Here is a 19,273-nt window from a genome sequence, read left to right on the forward strand (position 1 = left end):
CACTGAAGTTAGCCAAATATTAGAGGTAAATACCTTTTTAGGCTGGAGCTGTGATACTAAGTGAGCGTATGCTTAAAAAAAATGCTCCGTGACTTAGTGAGAAACGAACTACACATGAATAAATAGGCGAAAGAATTTGACAGACTGAACGTGAGTGAATCTCTGCAATATTGCTGAAAGTCACTCTATAATAATACATATGTCCACCTTTGGACAAAATTCCAAATTAAAGAGACAGCGACATTGCTCATTCCCAAATGTCAGCTCAGAGTTAAAGACAACTGAGAAAAAACAAACATGTGGCATTGCATAACATGAAGAGGAAGCAACAGCATGCCACTTGATCAGAGGTAGTCAGGTGGTTTGATCACATTGGCTTTATTCTGTCAACTTCCTTCCAGGAAGTTTAGAGGTTTGACCAATGAGGTCTACTGTTGATTCTTATGCCACCATCCTCCCTTCCTCCTCCTTTGTGGCCTAAAACTTACCCACACCCCAGGTTCTTTGACGTCCTCACTGTTACAGCCATAGTAGTCTGGGGTTTTATCCAATTCCTGCATGTTTCCTTGTGCTCTTATGCTCTTATCCGCATGGCAAGAAGAGCAGAGGGCTGCATTCCCCATCTCAGCTCTACAGTTACTGCTGTCAGTGGGCCCGTCCTTGCCCTCTGCACTCTGTCCAGGGCTCCCAGGGGTACACTAATGTGGGCAATTCATCAAGATGATCCTTGGCTCCTCTGCTCAGTTCCCTTACACGCCCCTCACCAGTTCTCCCCATCTGCTGGCTGGCTTGCTGGTGTCAGAGAGAACTCAAAACCCCCGGCAACTGCAGGCTGCATTCAGTGACCATTTCCAGTGCAGGCGCTGCCAGTCTATTTTTACACCTACCAGGCCAGCTATGCATGTCAATGGAGTGAGGGGGGTGAGCCAGACAGAGAGCAGGGGAGGGGGCGGTGTTGTTTTGTTTTTCACCATGCAAGCAGCCTGCCTCACACATGGACTTAAGTTCCTGCTGGGTAAAATGTCTCTATATATGAGAATTTTTGCATTGCTCAATGAATGCTTTTGAATCTTTTTATTTCCCTCTTCTCTGTCTCTTATTCACGCAATACTAAATATTTCAACGAATCTGCTTTATCAGCAGAACAGATAAAAATTATTTTTGTAATTGCTTCAACCAAGTGGAAACTACTTGGCTTATGTACACTATCTTTCTCATTATTGTCACAGAAAACAATTAGCCATCCTTTTAGCATTCTTTTAACATGTAATATTCATTGGAAACATATCCATCAAATGGCTCACCTGACACCGGTATAGAAACTTTGTTTTTTATAATTGTGTAGTTTGTCATTATTCATGATTGTGCCACACCAGAGCAAACATGTTGATTCATTTATAATTCGTTTTAATTTTTAGTATTTTGAAAATGTTTTCCCCAGCTTTACAAACAATAATCAAGATGGCTTTCAACACCATCCAATCTTTGAAATCATATTACAGATTTTTGAAAGAAATTGTTTCCCACCGAGATGAGCATAGCAAATATACACTAGATATGCTGTATGAAGCTAATTATGATCAAAATCAAAGCTTTGTGATGGACTAATATGGATTAAGCTTTATTCCTCCATTAGGGTTTCCTCTAAAACTACATATGTATATTTAAAACTATATATTTATATATAAAATTTTATATATTATATACTTTAGCTAGTATACAGTTTATAAAACCATACAACATATATTAATATAAATATTATTATACATAATTATTTGAATATTAGTCCTATCCTTCCTCATGTGTTATCTGCATGTATATACAGCTTGTTTTGCAAATCATTTTAAACTACTCAATGCAGGGTCCAGACTTAGATTTTGTATTATGCATCCACATGCTATAAATTAAATATTAAATGTCTAAAAAAAGTATTGAATTGGAAGCAATTATTTGGGGAAAACAGGATGTGGAAGATATTTAGAAACTAACCATATTACATTTGATAGACTAGAATTTTCCTTTCCAATGTGTCATTTTCTTTTAAAAGCTAAAAACCATTTGCCATTAAAAAAAAAAAATTTAAAATAACATTCCTGAAATACCTTTCTCAGATTTGAGTTCACAAATCCCTAAACACTCAAATCTGAGAAGGACATTTTTGTATTGTTGCTTTCCACAGGGCCCCACGCTGCTTTTTTGTCAATCTGGTTTTGAATAACTCTTCATTCCAGAGTTTATGAGCCTTAAGTATCTTGCTTATTATAAAGTTCCTATCCTTACAATCCAGTTTCTGAGGCATCGCCAGTATTCAGTGAAATTACTTTAACTTCCCAGCTATAGGTGAAGGCATCTCTTAAAATCATGTTTTAAAAATTACTGACTGAACCAACAATATTATGACAACAATAGAAGGTGGCACATTTCGCCATTCATGTTAAAGGAGCATAATCTAAACCTTTTAAATGTTAAAGTTTTAAGTGAAAGTATTCACAAAGATGATGCTTCAAAATCAGTAACAAGGTTAGACTGTTGGCCGGGATACAGCAAGCAAAGCCTTTCATGTTGCCTGAATAATTTTATATAGACTAATGATTCATCATAATATGGTAGTTTCTCATCAAATTTTCCACATATTTGAACCATGTACTGTAGAAATTAAGTAGGCTATAATGTTTAATGCTGTATTTATAAATTATTTTACAAAGATGTGGTTTTTAACTTTTTTGTCTCCTTCCATAAGGTTCTTAGAACCTGGAGAAGGTCTGCGGTAGACAAAGTCTTATAATAGGTGCTTCTTCTTGAATATATATGAACTACTTTATTCAGAATATAAACCCACAACAAAGAATGCCAACCAAGATTTTTCCAGCTATTGAAAGAGATGCACTCCCCCACACCCACTTTTGGAATTAGTGTACTATTTTAAAACATTCAATAGAATCTTCAAAATAGAATTATGTCCACTTAAAACACTGGTTGTAAATCCTAAAAATTACCTCTAGTCTCCTCACTTCATTCTGGAGCTGAGGTCTGAAACTCGTGCTTACACATGGTAAAGGAATATTTAACCACAGCAGATTTGGGAGATGCCCCTAGTGCTAGATGAATAATTTTGCTGTGCTTTAACAGCTCGAATTGTTTCCTGGCATCTTTCTGTCTCATTAATACATTACCCATTCCACCACCACGCCTTTAACTTTACTTCTTCCTCCAAGCATGCCTTCCCCCTCTCCACCAGTCCATGTTCACTGTCTCCTTCAAAGCTCATCTTAAAGCTTTCCTTTCTTCATTACAAGGCTTCATTACACCTTTGTTGTTAGTCCCTTAATTTGTGTTAATATCTTTTTGAATAAGGTTGCGACTACTATCAGCTCTCGCTCTTTACAAGATATGCCTGTTTTCTCTGACCGATGTCCTCACATACCTAAATATGCACCCTAGTATTAAATGTTTGTGAGGTAAATGAATAAAAGGCAGCCACAGATAGGGGCGCAATTCATAATATCAATATTTAACTGGACTACACTGACCTAAACTTCTTCTTTTTTTTTTTTTTTTTTCAGATTAACAGGAACAGATTTAATAATTTTAAACATATTTAAGTATGACAAATATTTAATTTCTTTTCCAGAATTTCAATAAACCTCACTTTTGGCCTTTAAAAAAAAAAGGTTAACACCATTTGGGGTAAATCTTCCTAGAAAACAAGTTACAGTGCTTTGTTAAGAAGGAAAAAACCACAGAGACTATGAACGAACCAAGTAACATGCTGACAACTATTGGAAGACACTTTCCCTAAATGACTAGTTATTTGTTTTCTTCTACCCCTCTTTCTTTTTCTACATCTCGGGGGAAATCATCTCATGCTTTCTCCAATAAAGAAACTTTCTGCTTGATGAATATAATATCCATACTCCTATGATTAACACTGCCCCAAATATGCCATGGAGTAATCCCTGAACCCCACTGCTAAAACTTAGTGACCAAACAGGGACGGGCCAAGGAAAGACAAATACAAACACCTGGGCTACTGTGATGGCTGAAATTTCCTATTTTCTGGCTGAACAGATTTAAATTATCAACCTGGAACCCGGAAAACATCGTAGTTGTGAAAACAGAATTTCCAATGAGCAGCTTCCTATGTGCAATCACTTCAAACTTTGCCGATGATTGGATACTTTCTAACAAAAAATAAAAGCGTAAGGAGTCTGCAGAAGAGGACCTTACTTCAGAAGTTAAAACATCTCTAGTTCTATCTTCCAGTGGTTAACTCAGAGTGACTGCCAGACAGGTTTGGCACAGAAGCTTGGGTGATGTGACAACCTATATACATAACATTTTGTCAAACTGAAGGAAAGCTTAGCAAATACAATGCAGCAGCATCCTTTAATAATCTGCCAGTAGACAGTCGGGATCTCTGTGGACATCTGACAAGGAATATGCTTTCTGCCAGGGCAGAACAATGTCACCACTGTTTTTCAAAAATGCTTCAAAGTCATTAGGGCAAATTACTCAGAAAGCAAATATTTGCATGTTTGACCACACTTAGAGCAGGATACTCGAATTTAATACATGACTTAGAAAGTGAAATTCAAAGCCTCCATGACGTGACATATTTGCAATATCTTCTTAAATTCTCAGGCACTTTTACTGTTATTATTTCATCTGTATTGCTGTGTTTCAAATCCATCATAAGAGAAAAGCGATTAAGGACTGAGAACAAAGGCTAGCTTCTCAGCTTTAATCTTCTGAAAGTTACTGCTGAAGTCCCTATGACAGCAAATCTAAAAATCATTCGCTGCAGTTTTAAGTTTCACCTTTTAAATAAGAAGTCATGATTACAGAACCATCAGGAAACTAACACCTTGGAGAAGAAATAACTGTCTCAGTTCCATAATTTAACCTAAAGGGTTAGATCACAATTCCTGAAGTGAAGTTTTGAAAAGATCTCTTAGCTAGGACTTACTAATCCCAGGTTTTGATTCCACTATGAATTTGTCTGTGTGGACTTTTATAGCCTTTATCAAATCTGAGCTTCTGTTTTCTTGTTTTTGAAAAAAGAAAATCAGATTCGACGGTTGTTGGATCCCTTTCAGCTCTGAAGTTTTTCACTTCTGTGACACAGAATGTGTAACATTTGAACACACACCTAACGCAAGGCCACAGTTGAAGGTGGTCACCTATTGAGTCCATTTGCATGGGGAAGAAAAGGATAGGAATCACATGGTTTATCATTCTCTGGGCTGGCTTTGCTCAGTAGCGTTTCCCTGGCAGACTCACAAGGAGGATGAAAATACCTCTGTGGCATATGACAGACTCTTTGTTGATATCCAGGAGCTCTTTTTCAAGGTGAGGACCATTTCACTCTGATTCCACCTTTACTGAGCGTTAGCCTCACTTAAACCCTGCCACATCTTTTACGTGTCACAACTGTAAACTAACTGTCGCCTGGAAACATTCTTACTCTCTCAAACTGGCTTTGCAAGACAGCTTTATAGGATTTTGTAAGACAAGTCTTTGCAAATCAACTGTGTAAGCTAGTTTTATTTTCCTTCAAATGTTTTGATTGATTTATGCTTTTTTTGTTTTTGTTTTTGAGATGGAGTTTCGCTCTTGTTGCCCAGGCTGGAGTGCAATGGCATGATCTCGGCTCATTGCAACCTCTGCCTTCGGGGTTCAAGTGATTCTCCTGCCTCAGCTTCCCAAGTAGCAGGGACTACAGGCGTGCACCAGCACGCCTGGCTAATTTTGTGTTTTTAGTAGAGACGGGGTTTCACCATGTTGGTCAGGCTGGTCTCAAACTCCTGACCTCAAGTGATCCACCTGCCTCAGCCTCCAAAAGTGCTGGGGTTGCAGATGTGAGCCAATGGGCCCAGCTGATCAATTTATTCTTAAAGGGCTAGTGCTATCATATTAAAAAGACTGAAAAAAAAATTGCCATGAGTCTTTAAAGTGGCAAATCAGAATGTTTCACTCAGAGTCATGGAATTAAATTTTTTTCTCTCCTCCAAGATCCAAGGGTTATTCAAGAATATCACACAAATTTAAAAAGGTCATGTAGAGTTTCTCTTAATATAAACTATCATGTGCAAAAAAACTATCCTAACATGCTATTTAGTCAACACTTTATATTTTTCAGATGATCATTAATATGTAAGATTTATGTTACCTTCACTGAATTTAGAAATCTGCTTCAATTACTGTCTGTCCTTCTCCCCGTTTTTGACCATGGCAGCTACAATTCAAGACTGAGAGTTTCACTCAAATGCATTTATCTAATTAAATTAATGTTAGGTTATCCCTTATTGCATGCAGAATTCTCGATGCCCACATAGTCACGTGAATCCAAGGACAAGTTCTCCTGTCTTTGGGAATTACTGACCTGTGGAAAGAAAATTGGAACATTCCGTGCAATAAGCAAGGCAGCATGCTATTTTCTTCCATGTTTGGGTACATTCAATACAATTTATTTGACTAAAAGTTAAACACATAATGATTTTTACAAATTGGCCCTGTTTATAGCTGATCAATCAGGAAAACTGTTGCGTAACTTATGGATCTACACTAAATTCCCTATATGGACATGCGGCATAACTTTTCTAATTGGGGTCAATATAAATGACTTTACTGTTTATGCTTTACACAGATTTATCAAAATGAATATCACCAAGTTATTCATGTGCCCACAAACAAGTTATTCATGTGCCCACAAACATCAATTAACCAATTTAATTTTACATTCCTTCCAGCTATTATTTTCATTCCAGACTGCTGCCTCTTGACTTCTGGTACATGAAGGACAACATTCTTTAATAAACAGTGCTAACAGCTCGTGTAGCTTTCTGAAGGCTACTCCACACAATGCCCAGCACAAAGTGGGCACTCAATAAATGTTGCTGACTGACATTAAAGAGATTATGAGGACGGAAGTGTAGGGTGGCCAAAGCAAGCCTAAGGGGCCACTTGACTAATTCTATGTTCTGTCATATCGGACTGTATTTTGAAATGCAACGTGAATAAAACAATTTAGCCATTGTGAACCCCGACTTATTTTGAAGACAAATATGTGTGTACAGAATCCCTCCAAACTGGTAAACTACTAAAGCAGGGGCTTCCCCACAGCTTTTTTGAAGAGACGGTCAAGTGATTAAAATGAAAAAGCAAGACGGGGGCTTCATTACAATCTGGCTATAATAGCTATTTTTTGAAGCCTAAGCCAGTGTATAAACACTTCTAGTAAGTTTCCATCTGGCAACCAGCTGATCGAGATAATCTGAAAAGTACTCAGTTAAGGTGATTTTAAAATGAATGGTGCATAGCATGAGAATTGATCAGTTAATGGGCAAAGTCTGGTGCCCAGAAGAACAACAGTCTTAGAAGAGGTGTGACTGTTCATGGTAGGTTGGGGAGAAGGCTGTCTAGCTATGTTCTATGTGTTGCATGGCATGGTTGTCCAGACCTATCTATCAAAGAGGACTCACATGCCACGGTAGTTAGACACACTGCTTGAGCATCTAGACAAGAAAAACGGGAGTATTGTATTAATGAGAATTTATAATCAACCCCCCCCCCAAATAATGTCTTACTATTAAGCAAATGCTGCCATGAAGCCCCAATGAACTATTCATGACTAAGGCTAGCAAATAAATATTCATTCATCCTTTCCTACTACTTATTTCTATTAGTATTTGGCCAGTGTTTTCCTTTGAAAGTTCACAGGCATTAAGCTACATATATTTATATGTTCAGTTTGTATACTCACCCTAGAGGTTCTAGAGAAATAACAACCTTTCATAAACTTTTTGGGCATCAACCCATGGATTTAAATGTTTTGATACATTTGTCATTACCAAAAGATTTCTTCAACTGTAACACAGAGTCCAGTTCTGTGTAATCCTATACTCAAATATTTAAATCTATTGGTTTCAAAATAGTTTAAAATCCTACTTTCCCTACAAAATACATACATATGACATTTGAAATTAAGCAGGAGACACAGACATTGAAAATACGCTTCCAGGCAGCACCCAGGCATTCATCAGTCAATAACAAACCTAAGTTCAAACTAAATATCTGATGCTGGTTCAACTAGCGCATATATGAGTATTTATTTTAGAATTACCAATTAAACCGGATTTATTATGAGGATAACTGATTTTCTTGTACTATGTTAAAACATGGAGTCAACTAGGCTCTTGCAGTTGTGTTGCACCAACATCAGAGAGTGACTGTAAAATATATTATTATTATTTTAAACAGCATGATGAGTGTGCATTTAGTCAAGAACAGTGGCACTACAATTGTGGAATGATAAATAGACTAAATTCATTTTATGTCAAAGACGGAAAAGTTAGATCTCCAAAAAGAACTTGAATTTCATTGTCCAACTTCATTCACTTGGGTTTTATTTCAGGATGTCTTTAGAGTAAATGTATCTATACACTTCAAGGTATAAAGAATTATTTATGACTCTTCACATATTATTCATACTGAAATAAATATCCTGAATATATATCATTTGTTTTCTCTGGAAAATGGGAGAACTATTTTCAAGTTTTCAATCTTGCCCTACTTTTCTTCTGAAAACAAAATCACTTTATAAGCAATCAAAAATTCTGGAAATAGGGTCATAAATATATTAGAAAGTCAATGCTGTTATTACATTCTTCTAAAATTATGTTAATGTGGTCTTATGTCCTCTAAGCTCCATTGCTATTAGCTACATGCAGCTAGGAATAAATTCTAGATGGACACTATCAGCTGTCATTTTGAACTTTGGTGCTCTCATCTGTACAATGATAAGCTATAGTAAATACACTCAGCTGATGTTTATATGTGTTTAATCTTTACAGTCAGAGGTTTATAAATCACACTTAGGTCCACATAAAATTAATCTTCTCTACCAGAAGATAAGAAAGGAAGGAAGAAGGAAAGAGGAAGAAGAAATAAATATGAATATGATTTAAAATGCAGATATATCTCTAAAAAACTAAGGGTTTTTTTCTTTAAGAGCAATTATTAAATAATATTTTTAAGAAAAAATGTTTTTCTTTTCTACTAGTTCTTTAGTATTTAAACATGCTCAGTGCTTTCCTAAGCCAATGCCCTTCTCAAACCTGCTCCTGGCCCAGTCTTCTCTGCCTCAGTGACCAGCAGCCCTATACACCTTGCTGCCCAAGCTGACAATCTTGAAGTGGTTGACATTACCCATACATCCAATCCTGCAAGGTCTACTTTTTTCCGTCCCTTTGCCACTGTTTTAGCTCAGTGATTTATTTCCTGACTGAATTACTGTAACTGTCTCCTAAAGAGTTTACTGGTTTTAGCTTTGCTCTGTTTCAATCCATTTGCCATGTGCCTTAGCCAGGGAGATCTTTCCAAAGCTCAGACCTATTGAAGTAACTCCCTGTAATCTTCAAGACAAAAGCGAAAATCTAGGCCAGGTGCGGTGGCTCACGTATGCAATCCCAGCACTTTGGGCGGCCAAGGTGAGTGGATCACTTGAGGTCAGGAGTTTGAGACCAGCCTGGCCAGCCTGTAATCCCAGCACTTTGAGAGGCCAAGGTGGGTGGATCACATGAGGTCAGGAGTTTGAGACCAGCTTGGCCAGCATGGTGAAACCTCATCTCTACTAAAAATACAAAAATTAGCCAGGCCCGGTGGCACACACCTGTAATTCCAGCTACTCAAGAGGCTGAGGCAGGAGAATCACTTGAACCCGGGAGGCAGAGGTTGCAGTGAGCCAAGACTGCACCACTGCACTCCAAACTGGGTGACAGAATGAAACTCCGTCTCAAAAAAAAAAAGCCAAACTCTAATCCTTAATAATGTGGTATGGACTCCTATATGAGCTGATCTTTCTTTACCCAGTTTTTGTTTTTTGTTTATTTGTTTATTTTGAGACAGGGTCTGGCTCTGCCACCCAGGCAGGAGTGCAGTGGCATTCATTGAAACCTCCACCTCCCCGGGTTCAAGCGGTTCTACCACCTGAGCCTCACAAGTAGCTGGGATTACACGCATGCACCACCACACCTGGCTAATTTTTGTATTTTTGGTAGAGACAGAGTTTCACCATGTTGCCCAGTATGGTCTCAAACTCCTGGACTCAAGCATTCCTCCCAAGTACTGGGATTACAGGTGCGAACCACCATTCCCAGCGTATTCCAGTTTTCATAATCTCATCTTTGCGTTCTCTCCCTTGAAATTTCTTCTGGACTTTTATTAATAACTATTCCCCACCTGGATCACCTCCCTCCCTCTCAGCATCTGCAAGACTCCTCTTGGAAGCCCTGCCTCATCAACAGGATTAGGAGCCTGCTGTGGACATACAGCCATCATGATGATTGTTACCCTATATTTTAATTGTCTTTTTATGACAGACACAATATTTTATTTGTCTGTTTGTCCCCAGTACTCCTGATAGTGCCCCTATACAGCAGGCACTCATAATTGATTATTGACAAAATGAGCAATAAAAAAAACTTCCTTCACATATTTAAAATATGAATGGTTTCTGCAAACATTTATTTCATTCTTCTCACAAATATTTATTCAGCACTATACGCAGGCCCAAACACAACATTTAAATAAAAAGAGACAAATGCGTATTATTACTGATGTACTCCCAGAAATACTTCAATGAATCTCTGAGAATAGCAATCTGCAGTCATTTACCAAATTACCATTAAAAGTTATTTTGTTTTGGTCACATTACTATTCTGTCAGTTCTTGTATGATTATATTTTCAGATGTTTGATTTTTGTCCAGGCGCTGAATCTGTTGGTAGCCATCTGAGCATGAGGAGGAATGAAAAGAACAAAAATGCCAGTGGCCACAAGAGCATCAGTAGCCACGAACCAGAAGATGGTTCATGAGGTAAGAGTAAGACTGTTGCTGATCACATCATGGATATTTCAGAATATCCATCAATGTGACTATAAACATATGGAGAGTAATCATTGCTAATGTCAGGGAAATATAATTATTGTTCTCTAGAGGTCCAGAAGGATTACTGTTATCATAAATGTCTACACACACACACACACACACACACACACACACACACACACACCGAGCTCTATGGTTTGGCCATCATTCGCCTCTAAGCTATTACATGTAGTGAAAAGCTCTTTTCGTTCCACTCTTTCCACCTGTAGGGCTTCTCTGCATTCTTTCATTATAGGTTGCCCTTTTCCAGTGATGGATCCATCACTAGGTCCCTGCCTGACCGTGATATCTAATACTCCTCACAGCTGTCACCTCTGTGTGGCCATCACTTTACTGACATTGCCTTTAATCTATGACACTCACTTGCTGCTCCTCTCTCCACAGTTTTTCTTTATTTTTCATAGGTATCTTTACTTCTAACATGTCTTACCTTCAGAGCAAATGCTAACCTTTTAGAGACAATAGCCACCAATAATATGGCATCTCATAGATGCAAAAATGCCCCACAGTTATCAGCCTATAATAAATACTCATAGAAAGATGTGCATTTTCTACTTACGTTCATGACCAACAACCCATTCAAATACCTAGGTGGAGTTCTCCATTCTTTGCCACTATGAAACATCAGTAATTCAGATAAATGCTGTAGTAACTGTGCATCCTGAAGAAATGGGCACCATAAAACTTCGGTCATGCCACTTCTAATGTCTAAAATTAGAATTTCCAATTTTTAAGTTTCTATGGTTATAAAATTAATCTGACTTCATATTTTGATAACTCAAACTATAAGGCAAAGTTCTAATCTGATTTTGTCAAGTTTTACTAAATACAAAGTTCATGTTATATTTAGTAGACCAAGAAGTATGTCATGACAGTTTAATTTTGTCCTAAATTCTTCCTAAAAAAAGAATTATCAATAAAAGAGACTGTGGCTTTCATTAACCACTGACATTTTAAAATGTCAATTTTACTGAAATATGCCCTTTCTATTTTAATAACATTCGATTTTAGCTGATCTGGAGATCAAGTGTTAAAAACCATCTCTGATAAGGTAGAAGGTAGTTTTTTTTTTTCCTTGCTCTGGAACAAGGAGAACATAGTTCAGTTTATTATTATTCCACACTAAGATAAGGGGGGATTAATTTTCCTGTGGTATAAAGATGTCTTCCAGATCCTCGACCTCAAAACTGTTCAGCAGAGCAGAAGAGGCATTCAAAGAGCTCTATGCACTCCCAAACTTTTCATATTTGTTGTCAGTAATACCTCAGTAGCCCTCCTCTTTTATTTTACTTTAAATTTTGTCCTTGGGTTCTCTCTGTGGTTGCAGTGAGAGAGAGAGAGAGAAAGAGAGAGAGAGAGAGAAAGAAAGAAAGAAAGAAAGAAAGAAAGAAAGAAAGAAAGAAAGAAAGAAAGAAAGAAAGAAAGAAAGAAAGAAAGAAAGAAAGAGAAGGAAGGAAGGAAGGAAGGAAGGAAGGAAAGAAGGAAGGAAGGGGAAGGAAGGAAGGAAGGAGAAGGAAGGAAGGAAGGAAGGAAGGAAGGAAGGAAGGAAGGAAGGAAGGAAGGAAGGAAGGAAGGAAGGAAGGGGAAGGAAGGAAGGAAGGAAGGGGAAGGAAGGAAGGAAGGAAGGAAGGAAATAAAGAGACAACTTTCAGGAAATTTTAGAGTTACTTCCATTGCAGTTTAATAAACTAACTCCAAACTAGCCAATCATATGATACTTTGGGTCAGAAACTACCTCACCTCTCTTCTATTCTAACGAGAGTTCCTGTTGATGACATCTAAGACTTAGAAACTGGCCTTGATGCTATTTTGATCATTGGAGGTGCTAGTAGTATAGATGGTTTCAGCACTTGATAACTCTAGCTCTTCTGTCCTTCTTCCTGCGATCTTATTATTAGGGACCTTGCCGTAGTGTAAATCTTATCATAATTCTTCAGAGACTTCCCTCGCTATTTTGTTTGTCTGTTCCTTGAGAGGTTAGAAATATTTTTGTGTAACTTGGTGATACATATTTTTCATCCCAGCTACTCTTCTTTATAGCATTATAAGGTCAGTTGGAGAAGCACAGATTCCAGTCATGTGGGGTCTTACCTCTTCCTTCCTTCTTAAACCTCACTTTTTCCATCTGACAAAAGGGAGTTATAATCATTTCTACCTCATGATGTTGCTGAAAAGATTAAATAAGTCAATGCATCTTAAGTACTTAGGACAGTGTCCGGTATATAGCGTTGCACAGGAAGCTAACTATGATTATTTTTCCTCCACTCTATTCTTTTTTCTCTTTTTGAATCAGATGGGTCTAAGGTTTGTTTATTATCTGCCCTACAATTTAAGTTAAAAATACTACAAATCAGACATTACGTGGTAGTATAGCATAGTTTAGAGAAAAGGAATGGGCTTTGGAATCTGGCATCTGGGGTCTGTCACTTAATGTATTTATTTGCCATGAAATTTGGGGGGGAAATCTTTTTCAAGCATAATATTCAAGCATAATTTTCCTCCCCTAAAAAATGAGATTAAGAATATCTACCCCATTGTGAGAATTAAATAATACAATAAATAATTGTAAAAAGTCAAGTATAGCGTCTACATGCTCTTATTCTTCTCTGGATCAGTTTCTCATGCCTGGGTCCCCTGATAACATCTCACCTGCTGTCTTCATTCACCTCTAATTTCAGAATAAAAGGTCAAACTTTTTTTGGCTTCCATCTAATGTTGACTCATAGTGAAGTCATCTTCAGAAAACTAATTCCTGCTCTCCTATCTTACTAACCATTTAGGAATAAGTCCTTATACCTTCGCCTATATCTAGAAACAACCAATAATTAAGTTGCCCTCAAAATATACCTCCATTTTTCTCTTGCTGGTGTCAGTGAAGAGAATTAACTCTTACTTCTGAATTTGGCTTGGACCACCAAAACTCTAGTGCATCTCTCCAGCTGGAGGGCTGCCATGAGGAGGTTTGTAAGTATAATAGTACAACTCCCAAGGTAGAATCATCACAACATTTTTCTTTCCCAATACTGAACCTTTGTCCCATAATCAATATCAGCAGGTAGTAACATGATGGCCAAGAACCAAAGGTCAGCCACTCTTTGCTTGATTCCCAAGTATTGATGGCTGCTGGAATTCCCCATTGCTGTATCCCCCTGCTGGAGTGAGAACCCCAATGTTGACTGTTTCCTACCTTGTGGATGAAGCAACTATGTGATATCACACCTGGATACCCTACAGGACCCAGCATGATCTACTCTAGATCAGATCTCTTCACTCCACCCACGGATCTAAGGTCAGATCCCAAATGTTCCTGCCAGAGCCATCTATCTCATGGGCTCTGTCTGGCTGAGAAGCTACCATCATGCCACAGGGTCCAGTTCCAGGGTACAAAGTAGTTCTATGGAATGAATCTATACCTTAAATTTCAGTACTTTTTAATCTAAAACATTTTCTATCAATGTCACATACTTATTTAAAGGATCTATCCCTTAGTCAAATTTTATTCAAATGATCATTCCCTTAAGTACATTTGAAGGACATACTGTAGTAAAACTGCAATACTGTAACTTCAATATGTTGAAAACTCCAAGAGAAAAAAGTGAAGGGAGAGACATTATTAAAACATATAAAAATGGAAATGCATTTTGATAAATACGTATATGTATAATACAGATAAATATGTCCACATACACACATATGTGCATATACATCATAATAATTCCAAGGATGAGTATTTTCAAATCATCTACTCCAAAATGAACTAATTAGAAAAATAAACCTCTAAAAAATCAAGTGGCATTATACCATATGGTCTGATAGTTGTGATACCTCTGAATAGTATTCTATTTTTTCTTTTATATGGTAAAAAATATTTTCCTAGTTGACTTTATGACTCTGTTCAGTCAAACTCTTGACCTATCCAGTCTATGGCATTAAATGATAATTGAGCTCAAAGAGGAAAGGGGAAAAAGCAGAAAAAAGCCTTTGAACCCTTAATCCTTTTGTCTATACATTTCACTCTCATATCTTGCCCGGATGTGTTTTGATCCATGAATCTTCAATGAAAATGCATGTGGCTTCACACAGAGAAAAACTGCTTCTTTTGGATATGTGGAATCACAAAGATCCTATTTAAATCTACTCTGCTTTAGTGTGCAGGAATGTTAGGGGGCTTTAAACTCAGTTACAACATACTGCTTGTTGCAACAGAATTGTGCCTTTGGTGTTCTGTTTTACAGGTTTGTCCCCACTTAGGAGCGTAGAAAGTACTTTGACATGCCACAATCACTTAGACCAGTTTTTAAAAGTCTAAACGAGCCTCACACTTCTACTTCTTGTTTTACTTTTGCATTCCAACGATGTGCATGCTTTTTAGCAGCTTTCAAACAAGAGAAACCTACAAATATCAGGGATCAAATGTTTTATAAGTCATTGGAACACTGATATGTCTAACAAGGAGTAGAACCTAGATTTCAGTAATGCAGCCTGTTCCCAGAAAATTCAGATGCCTGGGTCACTGGTGTGTAGTTTTCTCACTGCAGGAGCTTAAGTGACATTCATCAAAGTCAAGCCGAAAGAGAACAAGGAAAGTTACAGAGGCTATGCTTCAGGGCAGCTAAATGTGCCACCAATAGGCACTGAGTGTGAACAAGGCTCGAGATGAAGGGGAAAGGAAAACAGTGCAAATAGGAGTTATGAGAGAGGATTGCCAGCCTAAACTAGTAGACTTCATGTATCCCGGAGGAAAGTTTCAAGCTCTACAAAGACTAGGAATTTTGAATTGAAAACAGGAGGATTAGTAGTTAATAAAACTATTCATTAAAAACTGTTATAGTTTTTAAACATTTGTGTGACTTTAAGATGGAAACACAGTGCATTAACGTTTAAATATAAATGGTACAAAGGAAGACAAAAATATTTTTCCAGAAATTTTGTTTGTCTCATCCTTCATAACATCTTTAGTTTCCTTGTTAATTTATAAAATTCAAAATAGCCATAAACAAAGTGTTCAAAGCTGTGGTTCTGTTTCATTCTCAAATAACTGTTCACATATTGGTACAATCTATGTGTTGCCTAAGGAAACTTCTCTTCCTAGGTTTGACTCAGGAGACTAACTTGTGACAAATTCGAAGTTTAAGTTTAGGACACAAAAATAGTAATTGGATGTTTGAAATCAGTAGAGTATCTATTATGTATTAGGCAAAGGTGATATGATATAGAATCCTATGGCTATTAGGTGTATAGTAAGCTTGTCAAATCCCATGACATCGGGGCATTAGGCTGTTCCGGGCTGGATACTGTTCTCATCTTGCACATTAAAACCTCAAAGTACATGGAGTACCTAAAGTTCTCCCAGGTATACACACTCAGTTGTCACTACACTGCTTAGTTATGTAAAGAACACACATGTAACATTAATACAGGCACTATCATGGTCTTTAATCACAGTTTGCTCAACTTGCACTATCATTATACATTTGACTAAAACCGATAATTTAGTTTTGAAAGTGAACAGATATTACATATCTAAATATTTTACCAAGATAAATTGAAACAGACAAGTAAAATATTAAAGACAAAGAAAAGAGAAGAAAAAAGTTTCCTGAGTTTGGTCATTCTGTAGCAAAGTTAATGACAATGAGAAATGGAGTGCCTTTTTAGGAGGGACCACAGGAGTGGTTCGTTAGTCATACGGGTTCTGTCTGTATGTGGAAAGCAGCTGCTGCTTATGAAAATTATTAGAGAATCAAGTGTGATAAATAAAAAACAAAGTTAGTTTTCTTCCTACTGAACCCTAGTTCAAAGTGGAAAATAGATCTCAGTTATAAATTATTAACACTGAAAGAGAAACAGCATATTATACAGACACCTGCACAGATTTATGGCATGTCTTAGTTGCAAAAAGAAGTGGAAGAATAGACAGTTAACTAAGTAATTCAAACTAAATAAAGTTATAATTTTGCAAAAGAGAAGGGAGATAGAAAGTGATCAATGAATGTCATTTGCAATTGTTATTTTCAATATCATGTAGTTAATATCACCAACAAATTTTTAAAAATCTACTTCCACCCATTACCTCAAAAAAGGGTCTTTTAAATTTATTTTACTCAAAAAGGAATCAAGAATAAAACAGTAAAATAAGAAATGCATTGCATCAACGCCAATATCATATATCTCAAAAGTACAACATTCAGTATCATGCAGACATATGGTTAATAAAGACCAACTTCAGATATTTGAAAAATAGTACTATGAACAAAATAGTGTTCTGGTATTTTGGTTGTATCATTTAATATACTATATAGAAGCTCCTTGCATGTGCCATTTCCTCAAATAATAATTTATGTAAAACTTGCAGTCATAACGTTTAAAACCAAAAAAATTCTGTTTTGCACTTGTAATTCCATTTTATCTTTAGAATAAACACCTAAAAATGGCAATTTCATAACATAATCTTTTTTTCTAAATACATCTGGGAGTTGAATAGCCAGCAAAAGTCATTCCAAGTTATACAAAGCAATCGTGTCTCAACTTTTTCCCTTTATGATGACTTAAAACACAATGAGTTATTTTTTACAGAATTCTATAGTTGAAAACAATTTGCTAATACAATTTTTGAGAGCTTGAACACAAGTTAGATTGCTGATTGCCCTCATACTAGTTATAATTTCCATATTTCTTCTAGATTTGTTCATTGGAAGTCTACTATAAAGAAATCTGTCCCTTCTCCTCCACTTATTTACTTATTTATTCAATTATTTATTTCTATTAGTAAAGAACCAGGGCTATTTCTTTTATTCTATGAGTTATTATTTATTTTCATTAGTTATTTTGTTGCTCAAATTTCTCTGTATTCAGTCATTGGGAGCTGCTTCAGGTTGATATGCCCCACCATTTTCTGAGGCTGTTCTTACTCAAATCAGCCATTTTCTCAAGAAGTTATATTTTCTTCTGTTGCAAAATTATGTTTGGAAACCAAGATGTAGGCTAGGTTTGCTCAGTGTTATCGCAGTATCCTTGCTTCTAGGCCCTCTAAGTGAAGAGAAGTAGGAAATATGTCTGTATACACACAACACACAACTCTATGTATTTGTTTTTATATCTATCTGTCTATATATTAAGAACAACAAGTTCTGGCGGCTCACGCCTGTAATCCCAGCACTTTGGGAGGCCGAGGCAGATGAAGCACAAGGTCAGGAGTTCGAGACCAGCCTGGGCAACATGGTGAAACCCCGTCTCTACTAAATATACAAAAAATTAGCTGGGCATAGTGGCAGGTGCCTGTAATCCCAGCTACTCGGGAGGCTAAGGCAGGAGAATCACTTTAACCCAGGAGCCAGAGGTTGCTGTGAGCCGAGATCGCGCCACTGCACTCCAGCCCTGGTGACAGAGTGAGATTCTGTCTCATAAAAAAGTAAATAAATAAATAACAACGAGTTCATATGATATTTTCATGGCCTTTGTTAATCCTTTTAGTAAGTATATTTCCTTTTGCCCTCTCACATAAAAAGGGGGACTATCTGGTGATATAATAAGTAATATCACTATGCACATAAGTGCTTTCAAAAACATCATTTCATTTTAATCCTTTGAATTACTCTGTTTCATACATGCGTGAGTTTAAATATAATTATCATTATTAACTGAGTTTACCGATGAGAAAACTGAGGCCAGGGATCAGACATCCAGAATTTGGTAGAGCTAAGATTTGAGTTAAGGACTCCAAACCCTAAATTTCATACTCTTTCCACTATACCCAAAGAGAAAGATCACATTTTTATTTATTGACTTTTTACATATAAAGTCTCTGCAATTAATGAAAATAAGCATCATCCTGCCACCACTTCAAACTTACCACATATAAAGCAATGTGTTTTTACTTCCCATCTGACTTTCACATGAAATTCGTATTTCTGTCAATGAGCATCATTTTTTAATATCATTGAAATATATAACTTTAAAGTTATTTTTATTCACTCTTCTCTTTTTTCTTTATTCCTAGTTGAGTACTGATAACCATCCTGTTTTCCTCCCTGCTGCTTTTCCGGTATGACAATTCCAATCCAAGCCCTGTTCATCTCTCTTGGATTACCATCACAGTCTTCTGGGTGACCCTGACACTTCACTTCCTTCTCATAATCTTTCTTCATCACAGAGAACCTTCTATATCTGCTTATTTTTTGCTTTACTGAGTTTAGCTACTTCTTTGCTCTGTAGGTGCTCCAACTTTATTTCCAACCCCTTCCTTCCACTTTGATCATGCCAAGCTGTTCACCAGCTTCTATGTTCAACCTCAAGATACCCTCTCCATCTAAGCCAACCCTACCAC

The 19,273-nt window shown here is 36.9% G+C and overlaps 1 protein-coding gene across 38 annotated transcripts in view; it reads right to left on the bottom strand.

Moving 5' to 3' along the window:
• ANK2 (ankyrin 2) overlaps positions 1-19,273 on the bottom strand; it is a 695,484-nt gene that overhangs the window by 236,544 nt on the left and 439,667 nt on the right. For 7 of the 38 annotated variants that reach the window (XM_050792396.1, XM_050792389.1, XM_050792381.1 and 4 more), the window contains exon 1: positions 489-1,129. The exons of 22 other annotated variants lie outside the window; for them this stretch is intronic. In XM_050792396.1, the coding sequence (XP_050648353.1) occupies positions 489-623 (135 nt within the window). In that variant the 5' untranslated portion in view covers positions 624-1,129. Of the gene's footprint in view, positions 1-488; positions 1,179-19,273 lie in introns of those variants that run through there. 9 more of the 38 variants (XM_050792380.1, XM_050792376.1, XM_050792374.1 and 6 more) reach the window with 4 other exon arrangements.

The sequence above is a fragment of the Macaca thibetana genome, chromosome 5, assembly GCF_024542745.1.
Source record: "Macaca thibetana thibetana isolate TM-01 chromosome 5, ASM2454274v1, whole genome shotgun sequence".
In the NCBI taxonomy this organism is placed as follows: Eukaryota; Metazoa; Chordata; class Mammalia; order Primates; family Cercopithecidae; genus Macaca; species Macaca thibetana.